The sequence below is a fragment of the Cnephaeus nilssonii genome, assembly GCF_951640355.1.
Source record: "Cnephaeus nilssonii genome assembly, chromosome: 20".
NCBI classification, from domain to species: Eukaryota; Metazoa; Chordata; class Mammalia; order Chiroptera; family Vespertilionidae; genus Cnephaeus; species Cnephaeus nilssonii.
In genome coordinates, this window is record NC_137091.1 from 44,889,581 (window position 1) to 44,909,742 (window position 20,162).

At 54.8% G+C, this 20,162-nt stretch overlaps 1 protein-coding gene across 1 annotated transcript; it reads left to right on the plus strand.

Annotated features, from left to right (window-relative positions):
• Positions 1 to 1,328: 1,328 nt before the first annotated feature.
• On the plus strand, positions 1,329 to 17,648 carry CPT1C (carnitine palmitoyltransferase 1C). Its single transcript, XM_079759519.1, has 20 exons — positions 1,329 to 1,557; positions 2,040 to 2,111; positions 2,229 to 2,385; positions 5,221 to 5,360; positions 7,729 to 7,900; positions 8,092 to 8,193; positions 8,279 to 8,416; positions 9,492 to 9,569; positions 9,719 to 9,826; positions 9,908 to 9,992; positions 10,434 to 10,629; positions 10,706 to 10,888; positions 11,526 to 11,631; positions 13,437 to 13,553; positions 14,080 to 14,244; positions 14,984 to 15,118; positions 15,961 to 16,113; positions 16,638 to 16,751; positions 17,059 to 17,151; positions 17,366 to 17,648. The coding sequence occupies exons 3-20, from the start codon at positions 2,245 to 2,247 to the stop codon at positions 17,510 to 17,512; spliced, it is 2,373 nt and encodes a 790-aa protein (XP_079615645.1). The 5' UTR covers positions 1,329 to 1,557; positions 2,040 to 2,111; positions 2,229 to 2,244; the 3' UTR covers positions 17,513 to 17,648.
• Positions 17,649 to 20,162: the final 2,514 nt, after the last annotated feature.

Genomic DNA, 20,162 nt, shown 5'->3' on the forward strand with positions numbered 1-20,162 from the left:
GTTCTAATCCTGCATTTCTGGCTTGGTGTGGCCTCGGAGACTGGCCTGTTTTACTCTTGGGAGGTGGGGACTGGTCCCTGACTCCTTGAGCTACATCTTACCCTGGAAGAGGGTTATCCGGACCAGAGGGGAAGGGGGTGGGGCTCCAACACCCACCTGCTGTTGCTTCTAGCTTCCTCCTACCTGGGGGGCCCCGACTCCTTGGGCAGGTGAGAAAGGCTGGAGGTGTCGGGGACATGCCTGCAAGGAGCCCTCCTCAGGCCAGGGCTCTCCGTCTAGGAATGGGAAGGCATCTCCGAGCTGCCCTGTCTGTTGCCGAGCCCCGTTTCTCCAGTGGCTTGTTTTTACCTGGGTATCACGCTCCTCTGTGGCCCCTCTGTCCCCTGGGACACGCCAAATGTACCACCTGCCAGAGACCCAATACTGGCCCCGCTCTGCCTCCACCAAGGAGCTCAGGAAAGTTGGGCTATGAAGTCTAGTTGGTGTCCTGGACCTGTGGCAGAGGCCTGCGCAGTGCCCAGCTTGCTGGGTGACATTGGGCACCTCTGCACCTCCCCTAGCCTCAGTTTACCCGTCTGTATATTGGGGCCACAAACCCAAGTTTCTCCCTGGTTCCACATGGACTTGCCCAGATATCATCTTCTCCCCCTCAACTCCCCCAGCCCCCGCTGTGACTGGGCTGGACCCAGGGGCACCCCAGAGCCAGCATGGACAAAGAATATTAATGTCCCAAGCCAAATAAAAGGTGATATCCATGTTTGTCTCTGCTCTTTCTGGTCTGACCATCTGAGTCCAGCCCCTAACACATTTCTCCCTGTGTCATGCACATTTTCCCTCATGGAAGTCCCTTTGACTGTCTAACTTGAATCCAATCCGCTGTAGCCGCCTCCTTCGCACCAACACAGTTGCACCTTGTGTGGGTCCTTTTGTGGGTCTATCGGATCCCAAAGCAGCTTTCCTCCCTCCGTGGGATGGTAGGACGGAGATTCGCTTCAGCTCCAGCTAGATACCCCACGTGCGTGACTTCAGTCTACCGGAGGTAGGCTGCGAGTTCCAAGCTAAGCCTCGTTCCCGGAAGAGAAAGGAGCGAGCTCCTTGAGAGAGCAGACTGGGGAGCCCAGGAACCTGGGGCTCAGAGGATAGATGCTGCGTAGAAGGCTGGAGGCTCATGGAGAAGGAGGCGGGGTAGAAAGCGACAGCTGGGGATCAACGCTGGGAGGGGATTGGAAGCTGGGACTCGAAGGGGCGGGGATAGAGCGCAGAGCAACTGGAAGGGGGCGGGGATAGAGAGCCGAGATTGGAAGGGGGCGGGGATAGAACCAGGGACTTGAATACCAGGGGAGGCACACGCGAGACAGAAATCGGGGTTCCTGGGTGTTGGATGATCGGGGCGTGCAGGAACCCCTGAAGCCCATCGACCAAATCGTGGACTCGTCGCACTGGGTTGCTTATCTCTATGCAAGTGGGAGACAGGCCTGGTGCTCCAAATCGGGGGTCGGGGAGGTGTAATCCGGCTTGGTCCCCAGGATCCTATCGGCGGACCCCCTACTCTGCGTAGTAAGTACGGGACGGGAGGGGACCGAGCTACGGCGGGGGCTGGAGGCCTGTGTCTTAGGTTGGGCATACGAGCTTCTCCATCACTTGTCCTCGAAGCATCCCTGGCTGCGAGGCATGCGCAGTAGAGTGCTCCCTCCCCCAGCCCCTCGAGCCCCTGTTGAGGGGGAGGGGACGCTGGGCCAACCCAGAGTGGGTGCATTTATAGACAGTTCCCCCACCCTCACCCCACCCCGGCCTTGGAATGGGGAACGGAAACGGGGTGGACAGTGTCAGCGTCGGGCAGGTGTTTGTTTCAAATGGGTCTAGGACTAATATTTTTCTCGGAGACCCCCGTAACTCACCCTGGACGGATTTCCCCCCTGCACCCCCGAATTTTGAAAGTCCTGTATTGGGAGGAGGCACTGCCCCCGCACCACATTCTCAGCAGAGCCACAAGAGAGGTAAACGCGAGTTAGCCCTCCCGCCTTTGTGTGTGTTCACAGAGGTCCCCAACTGAGGTTCCCCCCAACACCGAGCGTCTGGCCGGGACCCTCAAGATCCTCGGGTGCTTAGGAAGGGTGAGTTGGCGTCCTACATTCCTGGGTCTGCGGGAGGAGGGGGCTGGGGGCTGGACTCCTGGGTCTGAGGGAGCCGCGAGCTGGGGACTTGGAGAGTGACCCTGTCCTCCTCCCAGGGGCCCAGCGGGGCATGGCTGAAGCGCACCAAGCCGTGGGCTTCCGACCCGCACTGACCTCGGACGGGGCGGAAGCGGACCTCAGCGCCTCGGTGCTGCAGGAGATCTATCTGTCCGGACTGCGCTCCTGGAAAAGGCACCTCTCCCGGTTCTGGGTGAGGAGGGCTGCGGATTGGTTTCCTTCCGGGGATCCTGTTACCTGTTTCCGGGATGCCGGAGGCCCACCTCTGGCATCCAGGTGGCCCCGGTTCTGGGAAATCTGTCCACTTCCAGGACTTCTTACAGCTGTTTTCTGGTCTCACTTCAGGGATCCTCAGCCTCACCCACTGGGAACCCCTATTTACCGCTTGCACCCACTTCTGGGACCCCCACTTTCCCCACACCTCCAAACACAACTTCCACCCCAATTTCTAGAACTCAGTCCCCTTCCCATGGTACACCTCTCATCTTTCCCTTTCATCTCCAGGCTTTAAAGGGGTGCTCCCGCCCGGCAGGGGTGGCTCAGTGGTTGAGTGTAACCTGGGTTACAGTTTACTCCTCACCCCTGGTCCGGGTGCAACTAGTTGATGCCTCTCTCTCTCTCTCTCTCTCTCTCTCTCTCTCTCTCTCTCTCTCTTTCTCTCTTTCTCTCTTTCTCTCTCTCTCTTCCTCTGAAAAGCAATGAAAAAAATATCCTCAGGTGAGGATTAACAACAACAACAAAAAGAAACAAAAATAACCACATTTGCCTGTAATGTTTCCTGCTAAGCCAAGGAAGACTGTCAAGTAAATAAATCCCCAGGAGAAGCAGAGTAGCCACAGAAAGGATCGCTGTAGTAACACTTACTGAGCACCTGCTGAGCGCCTGGCTCCGAGCTGTGCCATGCAGGCCCATCCCCCGGCCTCTTCTCTGCTTATTTTTCTCCACAGCGCCTGGCGCTGTCCGACACACTGCACTAAGCCCTTCACTTGGGTAGGCATTATCTCTGTCCCCGTGACCGCAGGAGTCTTGCTAACTTGTCACTGCTGTAGGGCCCCAATTAGCGTTTGTGGAATGACATTGTCTCATCCCGCCCTTGAGACAGCTCTGCGAGGCAAGTTCCGAGATTGCTCCTATTCTACAGGTGAGGACACAGGTCACGTGCTCGCCATTACTCAGCCAGTGAGTGGCAGAGCAGAGGGTGGGACTCCAGAGCCCAAGTTCTAAAGCAGCGGTTCTCCACCTTCCTAATGCCGCGACCCTTTAATACAGTTCCTCGTGTTGTGGTGACCCCCAACCATAAAATTATTTTCGTTGCTACTTCATAACTGTAATTTTGCTACTGTTACGAACCGTAATGTAAATATCTGTGTTTTCCGATGGTCTCAGGCTCTACAGTAGCAGTTCTCAACCTGTGGGTCACCTAAGACCATCGGAAAACACAGATATTTACATTAGGATTCATAACAGTAGCAAAATTACAGTTATGAAGTAGCAACGAAAATAATTTTATGGTTGGGGTCACCACAACATGAGGAGCTGTATTAAAGGATCGCGGCATTAGGAAGGTGGAGAACCACTGTTCTAAAGCCTGATTTCTGAGGCCCTCCTATTTGAGAAATGTGGGAAGAAGCGAGAAAGAGGTCGCTTGAGCCTGGATGGTGCTGTCCCAGCTCATGGTCGGTGGTAGCTTTTATCCTGTCTTAACTTTGCTCTCTGTGATCTTGAACTAGGTTGGTTTTTTGTTTGTTTGCTTTGTTGTTTTAAAGCCTCATCCAAGGATATAAGGATATTTTTCCATTGGTTTTTAGAGAGTGGAAGAGGGAAAGACAGAGAGAAATATTGATGTGATAGAAACACATTGATTGGTTGCCTCCTTGCACAAGCCCAGATCAGGGCCCGGGCCAGGGAGGAGCCTGCACCCAAGGCACGTGCCCTTGACTGGATTCGAACCCGGGACCCTTCAGTCCACAGGCTGATGCTCTATCCACTGAGCCAAACCCACTAGGGCTTGTTTTTAATGTAAAATGAGATAATCTTAGTACCTACTTCTCAGGGTTGTGGGAGGACTTAAAGAGTTAAGCCTTGTAAAGGGCACCTGGCATGTAGTAAGCGCTCATTAAGTGTTAATTATCTTGTTCACCCTTTTCTAGGAATCTGATTAATAACCCAGCACTTTCTTTTTTTTTAATATATTTTATTGATTTTTTACAGAGAGGAAGAGAGAGGGATAGAGAGTTAGACACATTGATGAGAGAGAAACATTGATCAGCTGCCTCTTGCACACCCCCCACCGGGGATGTGCCCGCAACCAAGGTACATGCCCTTGACCGAAATCGAACCTGGGACCTTTGAGTCCGCAGGCCGACGCTCTATCCACTGAGTCAAACCGGTTTCGGCTAACCCAGCACTTTCATTCATTCCTCATTCATTCCATGTCCAGGTAGTTCCAGAAGGCCTACTGAGCTCCAGATGCTCCTCTGTCTGGGGGATCATTTTGTCTTCCAGGTCCTTCCTGAGAGTAACCTCCTTCAGGAAGCCCTCCCTGACTCCCCCAGGATGAGCAACCTGCCACCACAGGGCTCCTGTGTCTTGTCTACTGCCGTTAGCACTCGCTTCATTCTTTTTTTTTTTTATGTAATTTTTAAAAAATATATTTTATTGATTTTTTTACAGAGAGGAAGGGAGAGGGATAGAGAGTTAGAAACATCGATGAGAGAGAAACATCGATCAGCTGCCTCCTGCACACCCCCTACTGGGGATGTGCCTGCAACCAAGGTACATGCCCTTGACCGGAATCGAACCTGGGACCTTTCAGTCCAAAGGCCGACGCTCTATCCACTGAGCCAAACCGGTTTCGGCACTCGCTTCCTTCTTGACTGACCTCCCTGAGGATAGACTCTAGATCAGTCTGCTGCCCACTGGGTCTTGAGCACCCAGCTCAGAACCCAGCACACGCTGGATGCTCAATCAATATCCAAGGATTGTGCTTAGAGAATGCGATTGCATGGATGCTCTTTCTTCCCCACAGAATGACTTTCTCACTGGTGTGTTCCCTGCCAGCCCCCTCAGCTGGCTCTTCCTCTTCAGTGCAATCCAGCTGGCCTGGTTCCTCCAGCTGGATCCTTCCCTAGGACTGACGGAGAAGATTAAAGAGTTGCTGCCAGATTGGTGAGTTCCCACTTCAGCCCAGTAACCTCCCTAGTTCCTTCCCCACCACCTAGTACAGTGATGGGCAACCTTTTGAGCTTGGTGTGTCAAACTTCGCCAAAAAACTGAGCATAACTCAGGTAGTGTGTCACTTTGAGGAAAAAACATTATTTCGCAAATGTTTCATCCTCAGGAGCAGCAAATGTTTCATCCTCAGCATGTGGCCGCCTCAGCGGCCGCGTGTCATCAGAAATGGCTATGCGTGTCAGTGCTGACACGGGTGTCATAGGTTCGCCATCACTGACCTAGTAAGTTTCTCTACCAGTGTGCTGTGCCCGCTAAAGAAAAGTAACCTCTGATTCCTACTTTGGGACAGATTACTAAAGGTACGGCATCAATAAAAAAGGAGGTGCTTTTCTCCCTGCTTTCCATCCTGGCTGCTTCTTGTTAAGAGGGATGGTGACAAACTAGAAAATGTCTCAGACATGGTTATGTATACTAATGCAAGTGTGAACTCTGCTAGTCTCTGATTGTGTACTTTTAGGTAAGAGACTTCACCAGTTTAGGTGTCAGGTTTTTCATTTTTTTTATTTTTACTGATTTCAGAGAGGAAGGGAGAGGGAGGGAGAGAGAGAGAGAGAAACATCAATGATGAGAGAATCACTGATCAGCTGCCTCCTGCACGCACCCTACTGGGGACCGAGCCCAAAACCCAAGCATGTGCTCTTGACCGGAATCGAACCTGGGACCCTTCAGTCCGCAGGCCGACGCTGTATCCACTGAGCCAAACCGGCCAGGGCAGGGTTTTCATTTATTAAATGGGGGTAATAATAATTGCTTCTTAGGGTGGCTGGAAGAATTAAAATCATGCATGTGGGATATTCAGTACGGCGCCAGGAGGTTGTTACATGGGACTGGGTGTAATATTACAGTGGTGGCTGTCGGCTTTGGGAAAGATTTGGCAAACAGATCACGGCATGGTCTAACTCCTGCCTAAGTGCCCCTAGGGAAGAAGGCAGATTTGGGGCAGACAGCCCCAAAGGCCTGATCTTGGCGTGGAGGTAGAAATTTCCAGGAGGAGTAGATTTAGCCTTTGCACCGAGGGGCGTGACGCCCCCAGCTTCTCCAGGTGGGATTCGCTCCCCTGTCGGTTAGCAACGTTGCAAACGTGTTGGTTTACTGTAGGCCAGTTTCCTAAACTTGAGTTTAATTTGGAGCCACCTGGGAAGGCTTGTTCAAACACCGATTGCTGCCCAGCCGGTGTGGCTCAGTGGTTGGGCACTGACCCATGAACCAAGAGGTCCCCGGTTTGATTCCCGATCAGGGCATGTGCCTGGGTTGTGGGCTCCATCTCCAGTGGGGGTGCATGCAGGAGGCAGCCAGTCAATATCTCTCATCTATGTTCCTATCTCCCTCTTCTTCTCCCTTCTTCTCTCTCTAAAATCAATAAAAACACATTTTAAAAAGACAGCTCTGGCTCTGACCGGTGTGGCTCGGTGGATAGAGCGTCGGCCTGTGGACTCAGGGGTCCCAGGTTCGATTCCGGTCAAGGGCATGTACCTTGGTTGCAGGTGCATCCCCAGTGGGGGGTGTGCAGGAGGTGGCTGATTGATGTTTCTCTCTCATTGATGTTTCTGGCTCTCTCTCCCTCTCCCTTACTCTCTGTAAAGAATCAAAAAAAAAAAAAAAAAAAAGACAGCTCTGATTGCTGCCCTGGCCGGTGTGGCTCAATTGGTTGGGTGTTGTCCCGTGCACTGAATGGTTGCTGGTTCGATTCCTGGTCAGGACACATGCCCGGGTTGCAGGTTCCATCCCTGGTCGAGGGCATTCGGGAGACATCCAATCGATGTTTCTCTCTCACATTGATGCTTTTCTCTCTCTCTTCCCCTCTCTCTAGACTCAATAAAAACATTAAACAAAAAACACCCAACACTGATTGTTGGACCCCAACCCAACAGATTCTGTCTTCCTAGGTCTGGGTGGGCCCAGGAATCGCATTCCCAGCAAGCTCCCAGGTGCAGCCGATGCTGTGGTCCAAGGCCCACACTTTGAGAACCGCACTGAGAGGATAATTGCTCTCTGGGAGGGAAAAGTGTCCTTTTAATAGGAATACCACTTACTAAGCACCTACCCATTTCCATGAGACCATGAGAAGTGATTTTAGAAGCTTGGGGTCCCCACAGTCCTTGGAGGAGGCGGGTGCTGAGAGAGGGTCCTGCCTCCTTCACAAAAGAGGAAACTGGACTCTCTGACTGACTCTAGTTCTACAAGATAAGCCTCAAACAGCCAGGAGACCAGAGAGGAATATTAGGAAGGGCAGGGCCCAGTGAGGCTGGCGGGGCCGGAGTCTGAGGCCAGGAGACCCGGCCCTTCCTCTCTCTCCGCCCAGGGGTGGACAGCACCACAGGCTCCGAGGGGTCCTGGCGGCCGCACTGTTTGCTTCGTGCCTGTGGGGAGCCCTGATCTTCACACTTCACGTGGCTCTGAGGCTGCTGCTGTCCTACCACGGCTGGCTCCTCGAACCCCACGGGGCCATGTCCTCACCCACCAAGACTTGGCTGGTATGTGAGGGGCAGAGCCCTGCTCGGGCCCTGTGGGGGCTTACTTCTCTGTCCCCCACTCTCTGGGTCTCTGTCCCCCTTTGGGGGTGGGGGGTATCTGTCCCATTTGCTCTGTGGGTTGCCACACACACCTCACCCAGGTCCCCAGCCCCAGTGAGGGGTTTAATGACCCACAATTCCCCCTTCCCCAGGCCCTGGTCCGCATCTTCTCCGGCCGCCACCCAATGCTCTTCAGCTACCAGCGCTCCCTGCCGCGCCAGCCCGTGCCCTCCGTGCAGGACACCGTGCGCAAGGTGGGCCGGTCCCCGCGGACGGGAGGAGAGGCGGGCGGGGCGGGCTTGGGCCGTGACCCCCCTACTTCTCCGCCTCTTCCCTCAGTACCTGGAGTCCGTCAGGCCCGTCCTTTCGGACGAGGATTTCGACGGGACGGCGGGCCTGGCTCAGGAATTCCTGAGGCTGCAGGCGTCGCTGCTGCAGTGGTACCTGCAGCTCAAGTCCTGGTGGGCGTCCAATTACGTGAGTCCCTGGTGGGGAAGGCCGAGGTCTGAGCGCATCCCCCTAACCTGGCAGGGTTAAGCCCCGCCCCGCGCCCCACCCACAGCCCCTAGGCCCTGCGGCGATTGGAGGCCCTAGACACCGGGCATTCTGGGCCCCGCCCCATACTCCATCAGCCCCGCCCCCACGCTCCAATGATGGAAACCCCGCCCCAGATGCTCCAGTATTCCAAGCTCCTCTGCCCTCTCAGGACTCTGAACACTGTCGTCTGCCAACAGTGTGAGCCCCTCTCTCCATGCTCTGATGTTCTTTTTTTTTTTTTTTTAATACATTTTATTGATTTTTTACAGAGAGGAAGGGAGAGGGATAGAGAGTTAGAAACATCGAAGAGAGAGAGAGAAACATCGATCAGCTGCCTCCTGCACACTCCCTACTGGGGATGTGCCCGCAACCAAGGTACATGCCCTTGACCGGAATCGAACCTGGGACCCTTGAGTCCACAGGCCGACACTCTATCCACTGAGCCAAACTGGTCAGGGCCTGATGTTCTTTTTAAAAAATATATATATTTTTTATTGATTTCTGAGAGGAAGGGAGAGGGAGAGATAGAAACATCTATGATGAGAGAGAATCATTGATCGGTTGCTTCCTGCACACCCCCTCACTGGGGATCGAGGCCGCAACCCAGGCATGTGCCCTTGACCAGAATCGAACCTGAGACCCTTCAGTCCGCAGGCCGATGCTCTATCTACTGAGCCAAACCGGTTAGGGCCTGGTTGTTGTTGTTTTTTAATCTCAGATGGGATCGATAAACATATCTTGTTGTGTGCCCAGCCTTTGCCATTGGCAGCATACCTCGGTGCTCACTCTGTGTCAGTAATACGGATATATCTTGTTCTTTTTAACAGCTGCGTAATATTCCGTAGCATGAGTATAGCTTCTAGGTTACTGCTAGTTACTGATCAGGCTGGCCTCCTGCATTGGGCCCCGCCCTCCCTGTTAGACGCAGTAAAGTCTTGGGTGGCTGGACCCTCCCACTGTCTCCCCTGCATTGGCCCAGTCACCCCAGCTTCGTGTCTCTGTGACCCATTCCCAGGTCAGTGACTGGTGGGAAGAGTTTGTGTACCTTCGCTCCCGCAACTCGCTGATGGTGAATAGCAACTATTACATGATGGTGAGCGGGGAGAAGGGGGCTCATAAAATGTGGGGTTTAGGGTCAGTGACCCAAATCACAGTCTTGAATCCACCATTCGCCCGCCCTCTGTTGGGGATCAGGGCCAAACCTGACCCCAGGCGTTTTGCTGTCTCCTCCTGGGCTCCCAGGACTTCCTGTATGTCACGCCCACGCCCGTCCAGGCTGCTCGCGCCGGAAACGCTGTGCACGCCCTGCTCCTCTACCGCCACCGCCTGAACCGCCAGGAGATCCTGCCGGTGAGAGGGCCGCCCCGGGGACAGAGGCCGTGGGGCTGTGTGGGCCCCTGGGGGCAGTTCCCGAGCCAAGGTCTCCTGCAGACGTTGCTGATGGGAATGCGGCCCTTGTGCTCCGCCCAGTACGAGAAGATATTCAACACCACGCGGGTTCCTGGGGTCCGGAAAGGTGAGGCCCTCTCCCCCCGCTGGCTCCCGGAGGCGGGACAGTGCAGCAGCCCAGAGCACGTGCTCTGGAGCCCGCCGCCCGGGTTGCATCCCAGCGCCATCTTCCTCGCCGTGTGACCTTGAGCGGGTCACCCGCTCTGGGCCTCAGCCGCCCCATCTCTCAAATGGGATAAGGAATAAGGACACAGTATTAAAAAAAAATTATATATATTAATTATTGATTTCCAAGAGGAAGGGAGTGGGAGAGAGAGATAGTAACATCAATGATGAGATCCAGCCCACAACCCGGGCATGTGCCCTAGACCAGAATCGAACCTGGGACCCTTCGGTCTGCAGGCCAAAGCTCTATCCACTGAGCCAGGCCGGCCAGGGCGTAGTTGCTATTCTTATTCTTAATGTTTCCAACCCTCCCGCCTCCACACTCTGCCCCCCCCCACCCCAGACCACCTCCGCCACCTCCGCGACAGCCGGCACGTGGCCGTCTTCCACCGGGGCCGGTTCTTCCGCGTGGGCACCCACTCCCCGAGCGGCCTGCTGTCCCCGCGCGCCCTGGAGCAGCAGTTTCAGCGGATCCTGGACGACCCGTCGCCCGCCTGCCCCCACGAGGAGCACCTGGCGGCCCTGACCGCGGCGCCCCGGTGAGGGGGGAGGGGGGGGCGCACCCCGAGGTTGTGGGCTGGGCAGGGCCCGGGGCTCAGGCACGTCCCCCGACAGGGACCTGTGGGCGCAGGCGCGGGGGACCCTGAAGAGCCGCGCGGGGGAGGCCCTGGAGGCCGTGGAAGGCGCCGCTTTCTTCGTCTCGCTGGACTCGGAGCCCGCGGGGCTCACCCGGGAGGACCCCGCGGCCTCCTTGGACGCCTACGCCCACGCCCTGCTGGCTGGCCGCGGCCACGACCGGTGAGTCAGCCCGGGACCTGCACCCCACCCCGACCTGCGCCCGGAACCCCGTGTTTGGGCCTAATACTCTGGGCCCTAGACACACAGACCCTGAACCCCAGTCCTGGGGCACCTCCAGACCCAAAGGCCCCCTGGATCTGAGGACCCCCGACTCAATGCCTTGCGACCTGGGGACGTCCGACCCAGAGAACCCTAGACCCAGACCCTGGAACCCCAGATCGCAGACCTGGACCCTCAGACCCAGAGATCTCCAGAGCCCGGACCCCAAGCCGGGGATCTCAGACTCAGAACCCCGGAACCCCCAGACCTGAATGCCTGCGTCCTAAACCCAAGACCTAGAGACCCTCAGAGAACTTCCTAGATGCCCACCAGTCATCCTGTTCTCTGAGCCCCTGGGAACGCGCCCTGACCTCCCAGCATCCGCTGAGCCTTGCACCCTCCCAGGTACTTTCCCTCACAATCCCCAGCTCTTCGCACCTTGGACCAGCCTCAGCGCCCATCCAGAGCCTGAGATCCCACACCAGCCCTGATTCCAGAAAAGTCTCCCCACCCGGAAATCCCCACAGATCCCTCAGAGCACCCCGACTTCCCTCCTGGGTCCCGCTCTTTGGTGACCTCTCTGACCTCTCCCCCGCAGCTGGTATGACAAGTCCTTCACCCTCATCGTCTTCTCCAACGGGAAGCTGGGCCTCAGCGTGGAGCACTCGTGGGCGGACTGCCCCGTCTCAGGGCACATGTGGGAGGTAGGGCAGTCGGGGGACCACCACCCCCGTTTCTAGGGACCTTCCTCCCCCGGGACTTAGTGTCAGAGGAAAAGCGGAGGCTGGGCGAGAGGACAGGCCGGCCAGGGCCACCCAGCAAAGCAGGCCTGGGGGGGACAGCTGGGACTCAGAGAAGGAAGCCGATTTGCCCAGTCACCGAGCCAGGAGCTGCAGAGCAGGACTGTGAATCCGGAATGTTCTGAGGCCAGAGCAGGGGGGGCCTTTGAATCACTTCATCGCTGAGTTGGAGCCGCCTCTCAGCTTGGCTGTGCCACCTTGCGCAAGGTACTCCCCTCCCCTGAGCCTGAGTTCCCCTCCATCCCGCGAAAGGCTGGGTTTCCTTCTATCTTTTTTTTTTTAAGATTATCCAATTTTTAAAAATATATATGTTATTGATTTTTTACAGAGGGGAAGGGAGAGGGATAGAGAGTTAGAAACATCAATGAGAGAAACATCGATCAGCTGCCTCCTGCACACCCCCCACTGGGGATGTGCCCGCAACCAAGGTACATGCCCTTGACTGGAATCGAACCTGGGACCCTTGAGTCCACAGGCTGACACTCTATCCACTGAGCCAAACTGGTCAGGGCTCCTTTTATCTGTAAGTCCCATCCAGTCCTGAGAACCTCTGCTCTCTATTTTATTTCATTTTAAATCAGAGGGCGTGGTGCCTGCCGCCCATCGCCCCGTCTCCAGCTGCATGAGGGCTGGACGGGGCCCAGGGGTGGGTGAGGGGGGGAGCAGGGTGTGAGGGGAGGGAGGCCCCTCCAGACCTCGGGAGCAGCCCAGATCAGCACAGACTCTCCTGCGCCTGTTTCTCGTTTGTAAAATGGGAATTTCTTCCCTCCGATGGTATCGGCAAATGAGACACAATTCAGTCCCATTCCAGACCCTCAGACTGTTCACGTCCACATATCATCTCCGTATGTCCATGTTGAACGAGGAGATGTCGCATAGAGTAAGATAAAGAGAAATGGCCCTAAAAGGTTTGGCTCAGTGGATAGAGCATCAGCCTGTGGACTCAAGAAGTTTGATTCCGGTCAAGGGCATTTACCTTGGTTGCAGGCACATCCCCAGTAGGGGGTGTGCAGGAGGCAGCTGATTGATGTTTCTCTCTCATTGATGTTTCTCTCTCTCTCTATCCCTCTTCCTCTCTGTAAAAAATCAGTCATATATATATATATGATAAAGAGAAATGCCAGGCTGGATGATAGCAGGTGCTCGATTAGGGTTGATTTAAAATATTTAGCAGGCCTGGCCGGCGTGGCTAGTGGTTGAGCGTCGACCTATGAATCAGGAGGTCACTGTTTGATTCCCAGTCAGAGCACAGGCCTGGATTGGGGGCTCCATCCCCAGTGGGGGCGTACAGGAGGCAGCCAATCAATGATTCTTTCTCATCATTGATATTCCTATCTCCCTTTCCCTTCCTCTCTGAAATTAATAAAAATATATTTATAAAAATAAAATATTTAGCAATATTTACCAATAATAAAAAGCAGGGTGTGGGCCCCGCTCAGTCAGAATGGATGCTGAGGGGCGGTCCTCGGGAGGGCTGGGCAGCCATTGGTGCTCTCTGAACCTGTCGGAGGGTCAGGGATAGGAAGCGCCATTGGGTGTTAGCATCACTCCGGCTCTCGATGGACTTGAACCTGAGAGCCCACTTGTGAACATCAGGGGTTCCTCCTTCTCAGGGACTGACCCCAGGCGCAAAAGGGCCTGGTCCAAGAGGTCCCGGTTAGATGGACCGGAGGGAGGGCGGGACGCTGACCGCCTGCATTTGTGCACAGTTCACTCTGGCCACAGAATGCTTCCAGCTGGGCTACTCGGTGGACGGCCACTGCAAGGGCCGCCCCGAGCCCGCACTGCCCCGGCCCCAGCGGCTGCACTGGGACCTCCCAGACAAGGTGAGGCTGGGTTGCCGGGCCTCCCCTCCGAGCCCCCAAATTCCTGGCTTTGACTCTAAACTCACTCTCACCCCCAAACTCAACCTCGAGACCAACCTCATCCCCTACTCCATCCCCAACCGCAACTCTAGCCCTACCCCCACCACCAATGCCATCCTCAACCCCAACCTCATCTCTCGATCCAGTCCTGCCCCAACTCCATCCCCACCCCAAACTCCTCTCCATCCCAACACCATCACCACCCTAAATTCAATCCTGTTTCCAACACCAAACCCATCTGAAACCCCAACCCTACCTCCATCCCAGCTCCAGCCCCAACCCCAACTTCGTTCCCTCCACAACCCCATTCCCGCCTTAATGGCATCCCGGTCTCCACCTTTAACCTAGCCCTTCAACTCCATTCCCAATTTCCATGATCCACCCCAACCTAACTCCATTCCCATCACCACTTCCGGCCTCGTTCCCAACCTTCCTCTTACTTCCATCTCTAACCCGGCCTCCCCTCCCTCCCTCCCTCCTCTGGCAGATCCACCTGTCCATCTCTCTCGCCCTGAGGGGAGCCAAGACCTTGTCTGGAGACACTGACTGCCACGTCTTCCCCTTCTCCCACTTCGGCAAGAGCTTCATCAAACGCTGCCACCTGTCTTCAGACAGCTTCATCCAGATGGCCTTGCAGCTGGCCCACTTCCGGGTCAGTTAGGTTCCCTGCCCCCACCCCCTCTCAGGGACTCGGTTCCCTGGTCCCCCAAGACCTGCCACGTCAGCCCCTTTCATGACTCTTCTTGGCCATTGTGGGTCCACTATCTCCGCCCCCCCAGAGGTAGTTTTTTTTTTCTTTAATATTTTTAGAGAGAGAAGAATGGAGAGGGAGAGGGAGAGAGAAACATTGATGTGACAGTGAAACCTTGATCGGCAGCCTCCTGCATGCCCCCTACTGGGGATGGAGCCTGCAACCCCTGCATGTGCCCTGACTGGGGATTGAGCCAGCAACCTTTTTGTTGTTGTTAATCCTCACCCGAGGATATTTTGCCATTGATTTTTTTAGAGAGAGTGGGACAGGGAGAGACAGAGAAACATCGATGTGAGAGAGACACATGGATTGGTTGCCTCCCGCATGCACCCTGACCAGGGCCAGGATGGAGCCTGCAACTGAGGTACGTGCCCTTGACCAGAATCTAACCCTGGACCCTTTGGTCCGAGGGCCGACGCTCTATCCACTGAGCCACACCAGCCAGGGCGAGCCAGCAACTTTTTGGTGCACAGGACGATGCCCAGCCACCTGAGCCGCACCGGAGGGCGGGTCTGCCATCTTGATTCCTCTCCCAACCACACAGGGCAGGGCGGGAGGAGGCTGCGGGTCCAGAGGTGGGTCACGTGTGCGAAGACTTCCTGAGCCCAGATGACAGACTCCTCTTCTCCTTGTCCCCCAGGACAGGGGTCACTTCTGCCTGACTTATGAGTCAGCCATGACTCGCCTGTTCCTGGAAGGCCGGACGGAGACAGTGCGGTCTTGCACGCGGGAAGCCTGCAACTTTGTGAGAGCCATGGAGGACAGAGAGACGACAGTGGGTGTGAGCCTCTCTGAGGCTTCCGTCATGTCCACATCCTCACTCATGCACTTCAGATGGTTATGGAGCACCTGCTGAGGGCGCTAGGGGCAGGGAGGACAGGCCTGGACTCTGACCTTGAGGAGCTCACTGATGGGGGAAACAGATAGTTCAGCAGAGTGTGATACGGGCATATATATATATATATATATATATATATATATATATATATATATCAGAGAGAGAGATAACCATCAATGATGAGAGAGAATCATTGATCAGCTGCCTCCTGCACGCTCCCTACTGGGGATTGAGCCTGCAACCTGGGCCTGTGCCCTGAACAGGAATCGAACCGTGACCTCCTGGTTCATAGGTTGACTCTCAACCACTGAGCCACACCGGCTGGACTGATACAGACTTTAATGGGGGTCTCACAGGACACTGGGGGAGCACCCAAGAGGGAGCCCTTTTGCCACATGCAGCCCTCTGATGACTTAACCTTGATTATTTAGCCTGTGTGACCTTGTGACTTCCATTTGCACCATTGCTTCTGTTCCCTCTATAACCTCTCTGCTCAGACCCCACCCCCCCCACCCCAGGCCCCTCTGCTCCCTCTCCCCCTGCCTATGTGGTTCAGTGGGAGGGGTTTCAGGGGACCCGGGAACCCCTCTGCCTCTGCTTTGCTCTGTGCCCCTGGGCAGGTGACTTCCCCACACTGAGCCCGTTTCCATCTGTAAAATAGAGCTGCTGTCTCTGCCTTGCAGGGGTGTTGCAAGCTGGGGTGAGGCCAGGGGTGTGACAGACCACGCAGTAAGCCCACTTCCTGTTTTTCCATGACCTGTGACCTCCGGGGACCCCAGGACTCACAGTGCCTCTCCCTGTTCCGCCTGGCGGTGGACAAGCACCAGGCTCTGCTGAAGGCGGCCATGAGCGGGCAGGGCGTCGACCGCCACCTGTTCGCACTCCACGTCGTGTCCCAGCTCCTCCACCTGCAGGCGCCCTTCCTGGATCAGGTTGGGGTGCAGGGAAGTGGTGAACCGCGGGAGGAGGGAGGCACTTGGGGGCAAAGAGGGGATGTTGGAAAAAGGAGGTAACAACAACAACAAAAAAGGAGGTAACAGCGGAGGAGAGAGCTAGGAAGACGGGGCAAGAGGGAAGGGAAAGAGGCCAGGCCGGGGAAAGGGGGCGGAGAGAAGGGGAGAGGGGCGTGGTCCCAGACGGAAAGGGGCGGGGCTGGTCCCAGGGAGGGACGCCCGTCACCTGGGAGAAGGGGCGTGGCCTGGGCGGTGGGCGTGGCCGGGGAAAGGGGCGGGGCGGTCAGGAGCGGGGAGAAGAGCAGAGGGGTGGTCGGGAAGGAGAAGGGCAGAGGGCAGGTGGGGCAGGTTTAGGGGAAACGGGCAGCCAGGGGGCAGGTCAGAGGGCGAGGGCTGTGTGGCGAGGAGCGGAGCCGAGGGGGCGTGGACCTGCGAGTCTGTTTGTCTTTAGTTTTCTTTTTTCGGGGGGGGGGGGCGGTCTGTGACCGTCCTCCTCCCCTCAGGTTCACTCGGAGCAGTGGCAGCTGGCCACCAGCCAGATCCCCGTCCAGCAAACCCACCTGTTTGACGTCCACAATTACCCCGACTACGTGTCCTCTGGTGGAGGATTTGGGCCTGTGAGTGGGACGGGCCGACCCGGCTCCCTGAACCCTGGGCCCTGGGGGAGGCGGGCGCGGCAGCCTGCCCCCTGCCCCCTGCCCCCTGCCACCTGCCACCTGCCACCTGCCTCCTGCCCCCTGCCCCCTGTCCCCTGCCCCCTGCCCCCTGCCCCCTGCCCCCTGCTCCTGCCCCCTGCCTCCTGCCCCCTGCCCCCCGCCTCCTGCCTCCTGCCCCCTGCCCCCTGCCCCCTGCCCCCTGCCCCCTGCCTCCTGGTGGGGGAGACCCCGGGGCCTCCTCTGTTCCCCTCACCCTGTCCCTTTCCAGGTGGATGACCACGGTTATGGTGTTTCTTACATCTTCATGGGGGATGACACGATCACCTTCCACATTTCCAGCAAAAAATCAAGCACAAAAACGGTGAGGCCAACCGAACCACCCGCCACCTCCTTCCTCAGGACCCAGGAGTCTGGACCCCTCCTCCCTCCGCTCCAGAACCCGAGTCCCGACTCCCAGCCCCGACCTGCCCCCCAGCCCAGGATTCGGTCCCCAGCCCTCCGGCCCTCAGACCCCAGCCCCCCTGCAGGGGCCCCGCTCCCGGCTCCCCCTGGACGCCACCCGTTCCTCCTTCCAGGACTCCCACCGGCTGGGGCAGCACATCGAGGACGCGCTGCTGGACGTGGCCTCCCTGTTCCAGGAGGGGCAGCGCCTCAAGCGAGGGTGCAGGGGGCTGGGGGAGGAGGAGGCGGGGAACCGGCGTGGGTCTCTCCCCTGCCACTAGGGGCTCCAGGGCACCCCTGCCACCCACCAACTTTTATCTCTTCCAGCGGGACCTGGGCTCCTCGGGAACTCGTGGGGGGTCTCTGGCTGGGCTGGTGCAGGACAGAGGCACCCTGTTTGGGTTGGGAAACCCCACATCTGGGCCAATAAAGATGTGTGAGCTGGGTGTGTGGTATCGCTGTACTCGGCCTGGGCAGGGGTGGAGGAGGGAGGAGACAGGCCCCGTCCATCCCCAGGCCCAACCATGAATTCCCAGTTACAAGCACAACTTCAGTGACAACCCCTAGCACCAGCCCAGTTCCTGCTGCCCCAACACCAACTGTCCACACTCGGGGGGGGGGGGGGGCATGTCTTATCAATGCACTTGCCAATTCTCATTCATCCAGTCTAATTACCGTGACACTATTGATACAGTGAACTAACGTGGTGTTTGGAGGGATATTTAAGCCAGTCGTGTGAGCCACTTATGTAATTAAAAATTGTTAATATCCCGTGAACCTGGGTTGGAAAACTTAAAATTGCTAAGGTGTCAGTAGTACCCAAAGCGTTCTACAGATTCAACGCAGTCCCCATCAGAATCCCAATGGCATTTTTTTTTGTAGAAATAGAAAAATTCCAAAACAATCTTGGAAAGGAAGCACAACGTTGGAGGTCTCACACTTCCCGATTTCAAAACTTACTATAAAGTTCCTGTCAGCACAATAGTGTGGCGCTGACATAAAGACAAGCAGAGGGGCCGATGGGATAGGATAGAGAGCACAGAAATAAACCCTCATCTGTGTGGTCAGGTGAACGCTGACAAAGGGAGTCAAGATCACTCAATGGGGAGAGGGCAGTCTTTTCAACAAATGGTGCTGGAGAAACTGGGTTCCCACATGCAAAAGAACCACGTTGGACTCTTACCTCACTCCATAGAGAAAAATCAACTCAAAATGGATCAAAGACCTAAATGTAAGAGCTGAAACTTTAAACTCTTTTTTTTTTTTTAAATATATTTTTATTGATTTCAGAGAGGAAGGGGAAGGGAGAGAGAGAGAGAAACATCAATGGTGAGAATCATTGATTGGGTGCCTCCTGCACATCCCCCACTAGGGATCAAGCCCACAACCCAGGCATGTGCCCTTGACTGGAATCGAACCTGGGACCCTTCAGTCCGAAGGCTTACGCTCTATCCACTGAACCACGCCAGCTGGGCTAAAACTTTAAACTCTTTTCTTTTTCTTTTTTTAAACTTTAAACTCTTAAAACAGGAGAACAGCTACATGCCACTGGATTTGGCAATGATTTGTTGGACATGACAGCAAAAGCACAGGCAACAAAGAAAAAATAGATAAATTGGACTACCTCAAAATTCAAACCTGTGCAACGAAGGATATAACAGAGTAAAAAAACAATCCACGTAAATGGGGGGGGGGGGGGAATATTTGCAAAGCATTTATCTGACTAGGAGTTAATATCCAGAACTACAACTCAACAGCAACAACAACAACAAAACAACCCCATTCAAAAATGGGCCAGGAACTTGAATAGACAGTTCTCCAGAGAAAATATGCAAATGACCATTAAGCACATGAAAAGATAGATATTCCTGGTGGTTGCCAGGAGTGGGGAGGAGGGAGAAATGGGGAGTGAGGTTTTGTTTAATGGGTACAGGATTGTCTTTGGGATGATGAAAAGTTCTGGAAATAGATAGTAGTGATGGTTACGCAACATTGTGAGTGTAATTCATGCCACTGATTTGTACACTTTTAATCCCCAAAATAATATTTTGAACAATTTCGCTATTCTTGGTTGCTTTATGATGACATATTTGTCAAATATATTATATATGAAGTTTTAATGTTTATCATCTTTTTAATCTTTCAGGACCAAACTGATTAGTGTTACCTTACATTTTATTTTATTTATTTTTAGTATACTAGTATTTTTATTGGTTTCAGAGAAGAAGAGAGAGGGAGAGAGAGAGATAGAAACATTAATGATGAGAATCATTGATCGGTTGCCTCCTGCACGCCCCCCACTGGGGACTGAGCCTGCAACCCAGGCATGTGTCATAACCGGGAATCGAACCGTGACCTCCTGATTCATAGATTGACGATCACTCACTGAGTCACACCAGCTGGGTGTGTTACCTTATATTTTAAAACATATAAACTTTAGACCTATCTTATTCTCTATAGAAAAAAAAATTGCTTCTTTCATTTACTTATTTCTTCAGAAGACCTTTAGAATAATTGGGTTTAAATCTTCTAAAAATAATCTAATGGGGATCTTGATTCAACTTGTATTAAAGATGTCATTTGGATGGAGTTAACCTCAGCACGACATTCAGACTCGCTATCCAGGAAAATAGTCTTTCATGACGTCAAGTTCTCTTAAAAATATATTCGGGCCTTAGAGGTACGGAATTGGATGACTCGTCGTCGCTGGCCCCTGGCACGCTCTACTGTTAAATGTGCCAGTTAATAAGCTATTATCTCTTGGTTCCAGTTATTAAGTGTGCCAGTTATTTATTATCTCTTGGTTTCAAATCCATTCCCCTCTTTTGGGCTTTGTGAATCTGAGGTTGGGACTCTGAAAACCACTTTCGCTTTGCCCACCGGCTGTGCTGCACTCTGCCAGTAGGGGGCACCAACGAGACTAGACGCCTG

Coding starts and splice junctions, on each gene's coding strand:
- CPT1C (XM_079759519.1), top strand. CDS start 2,245: ATGGCTGAAGCGCACCAAGCCGTGGGCTTCCGACCCGCACTGACCTCG. Junction 5,361..7,728: donor AAAGAGTTGCTGCCAGATTG/GTGAGTTCCCAC, acceptor CTCTCCGCCCAG/GGGTGGACAGCACCACAGGC. Junction 11,632..13,436: donor TCTCAGGGCACATGTGGGAG/GTAGGGCAGTCG, acceptor ATTTGTGCACAG/TTCACTCTGGCCACAGAATG.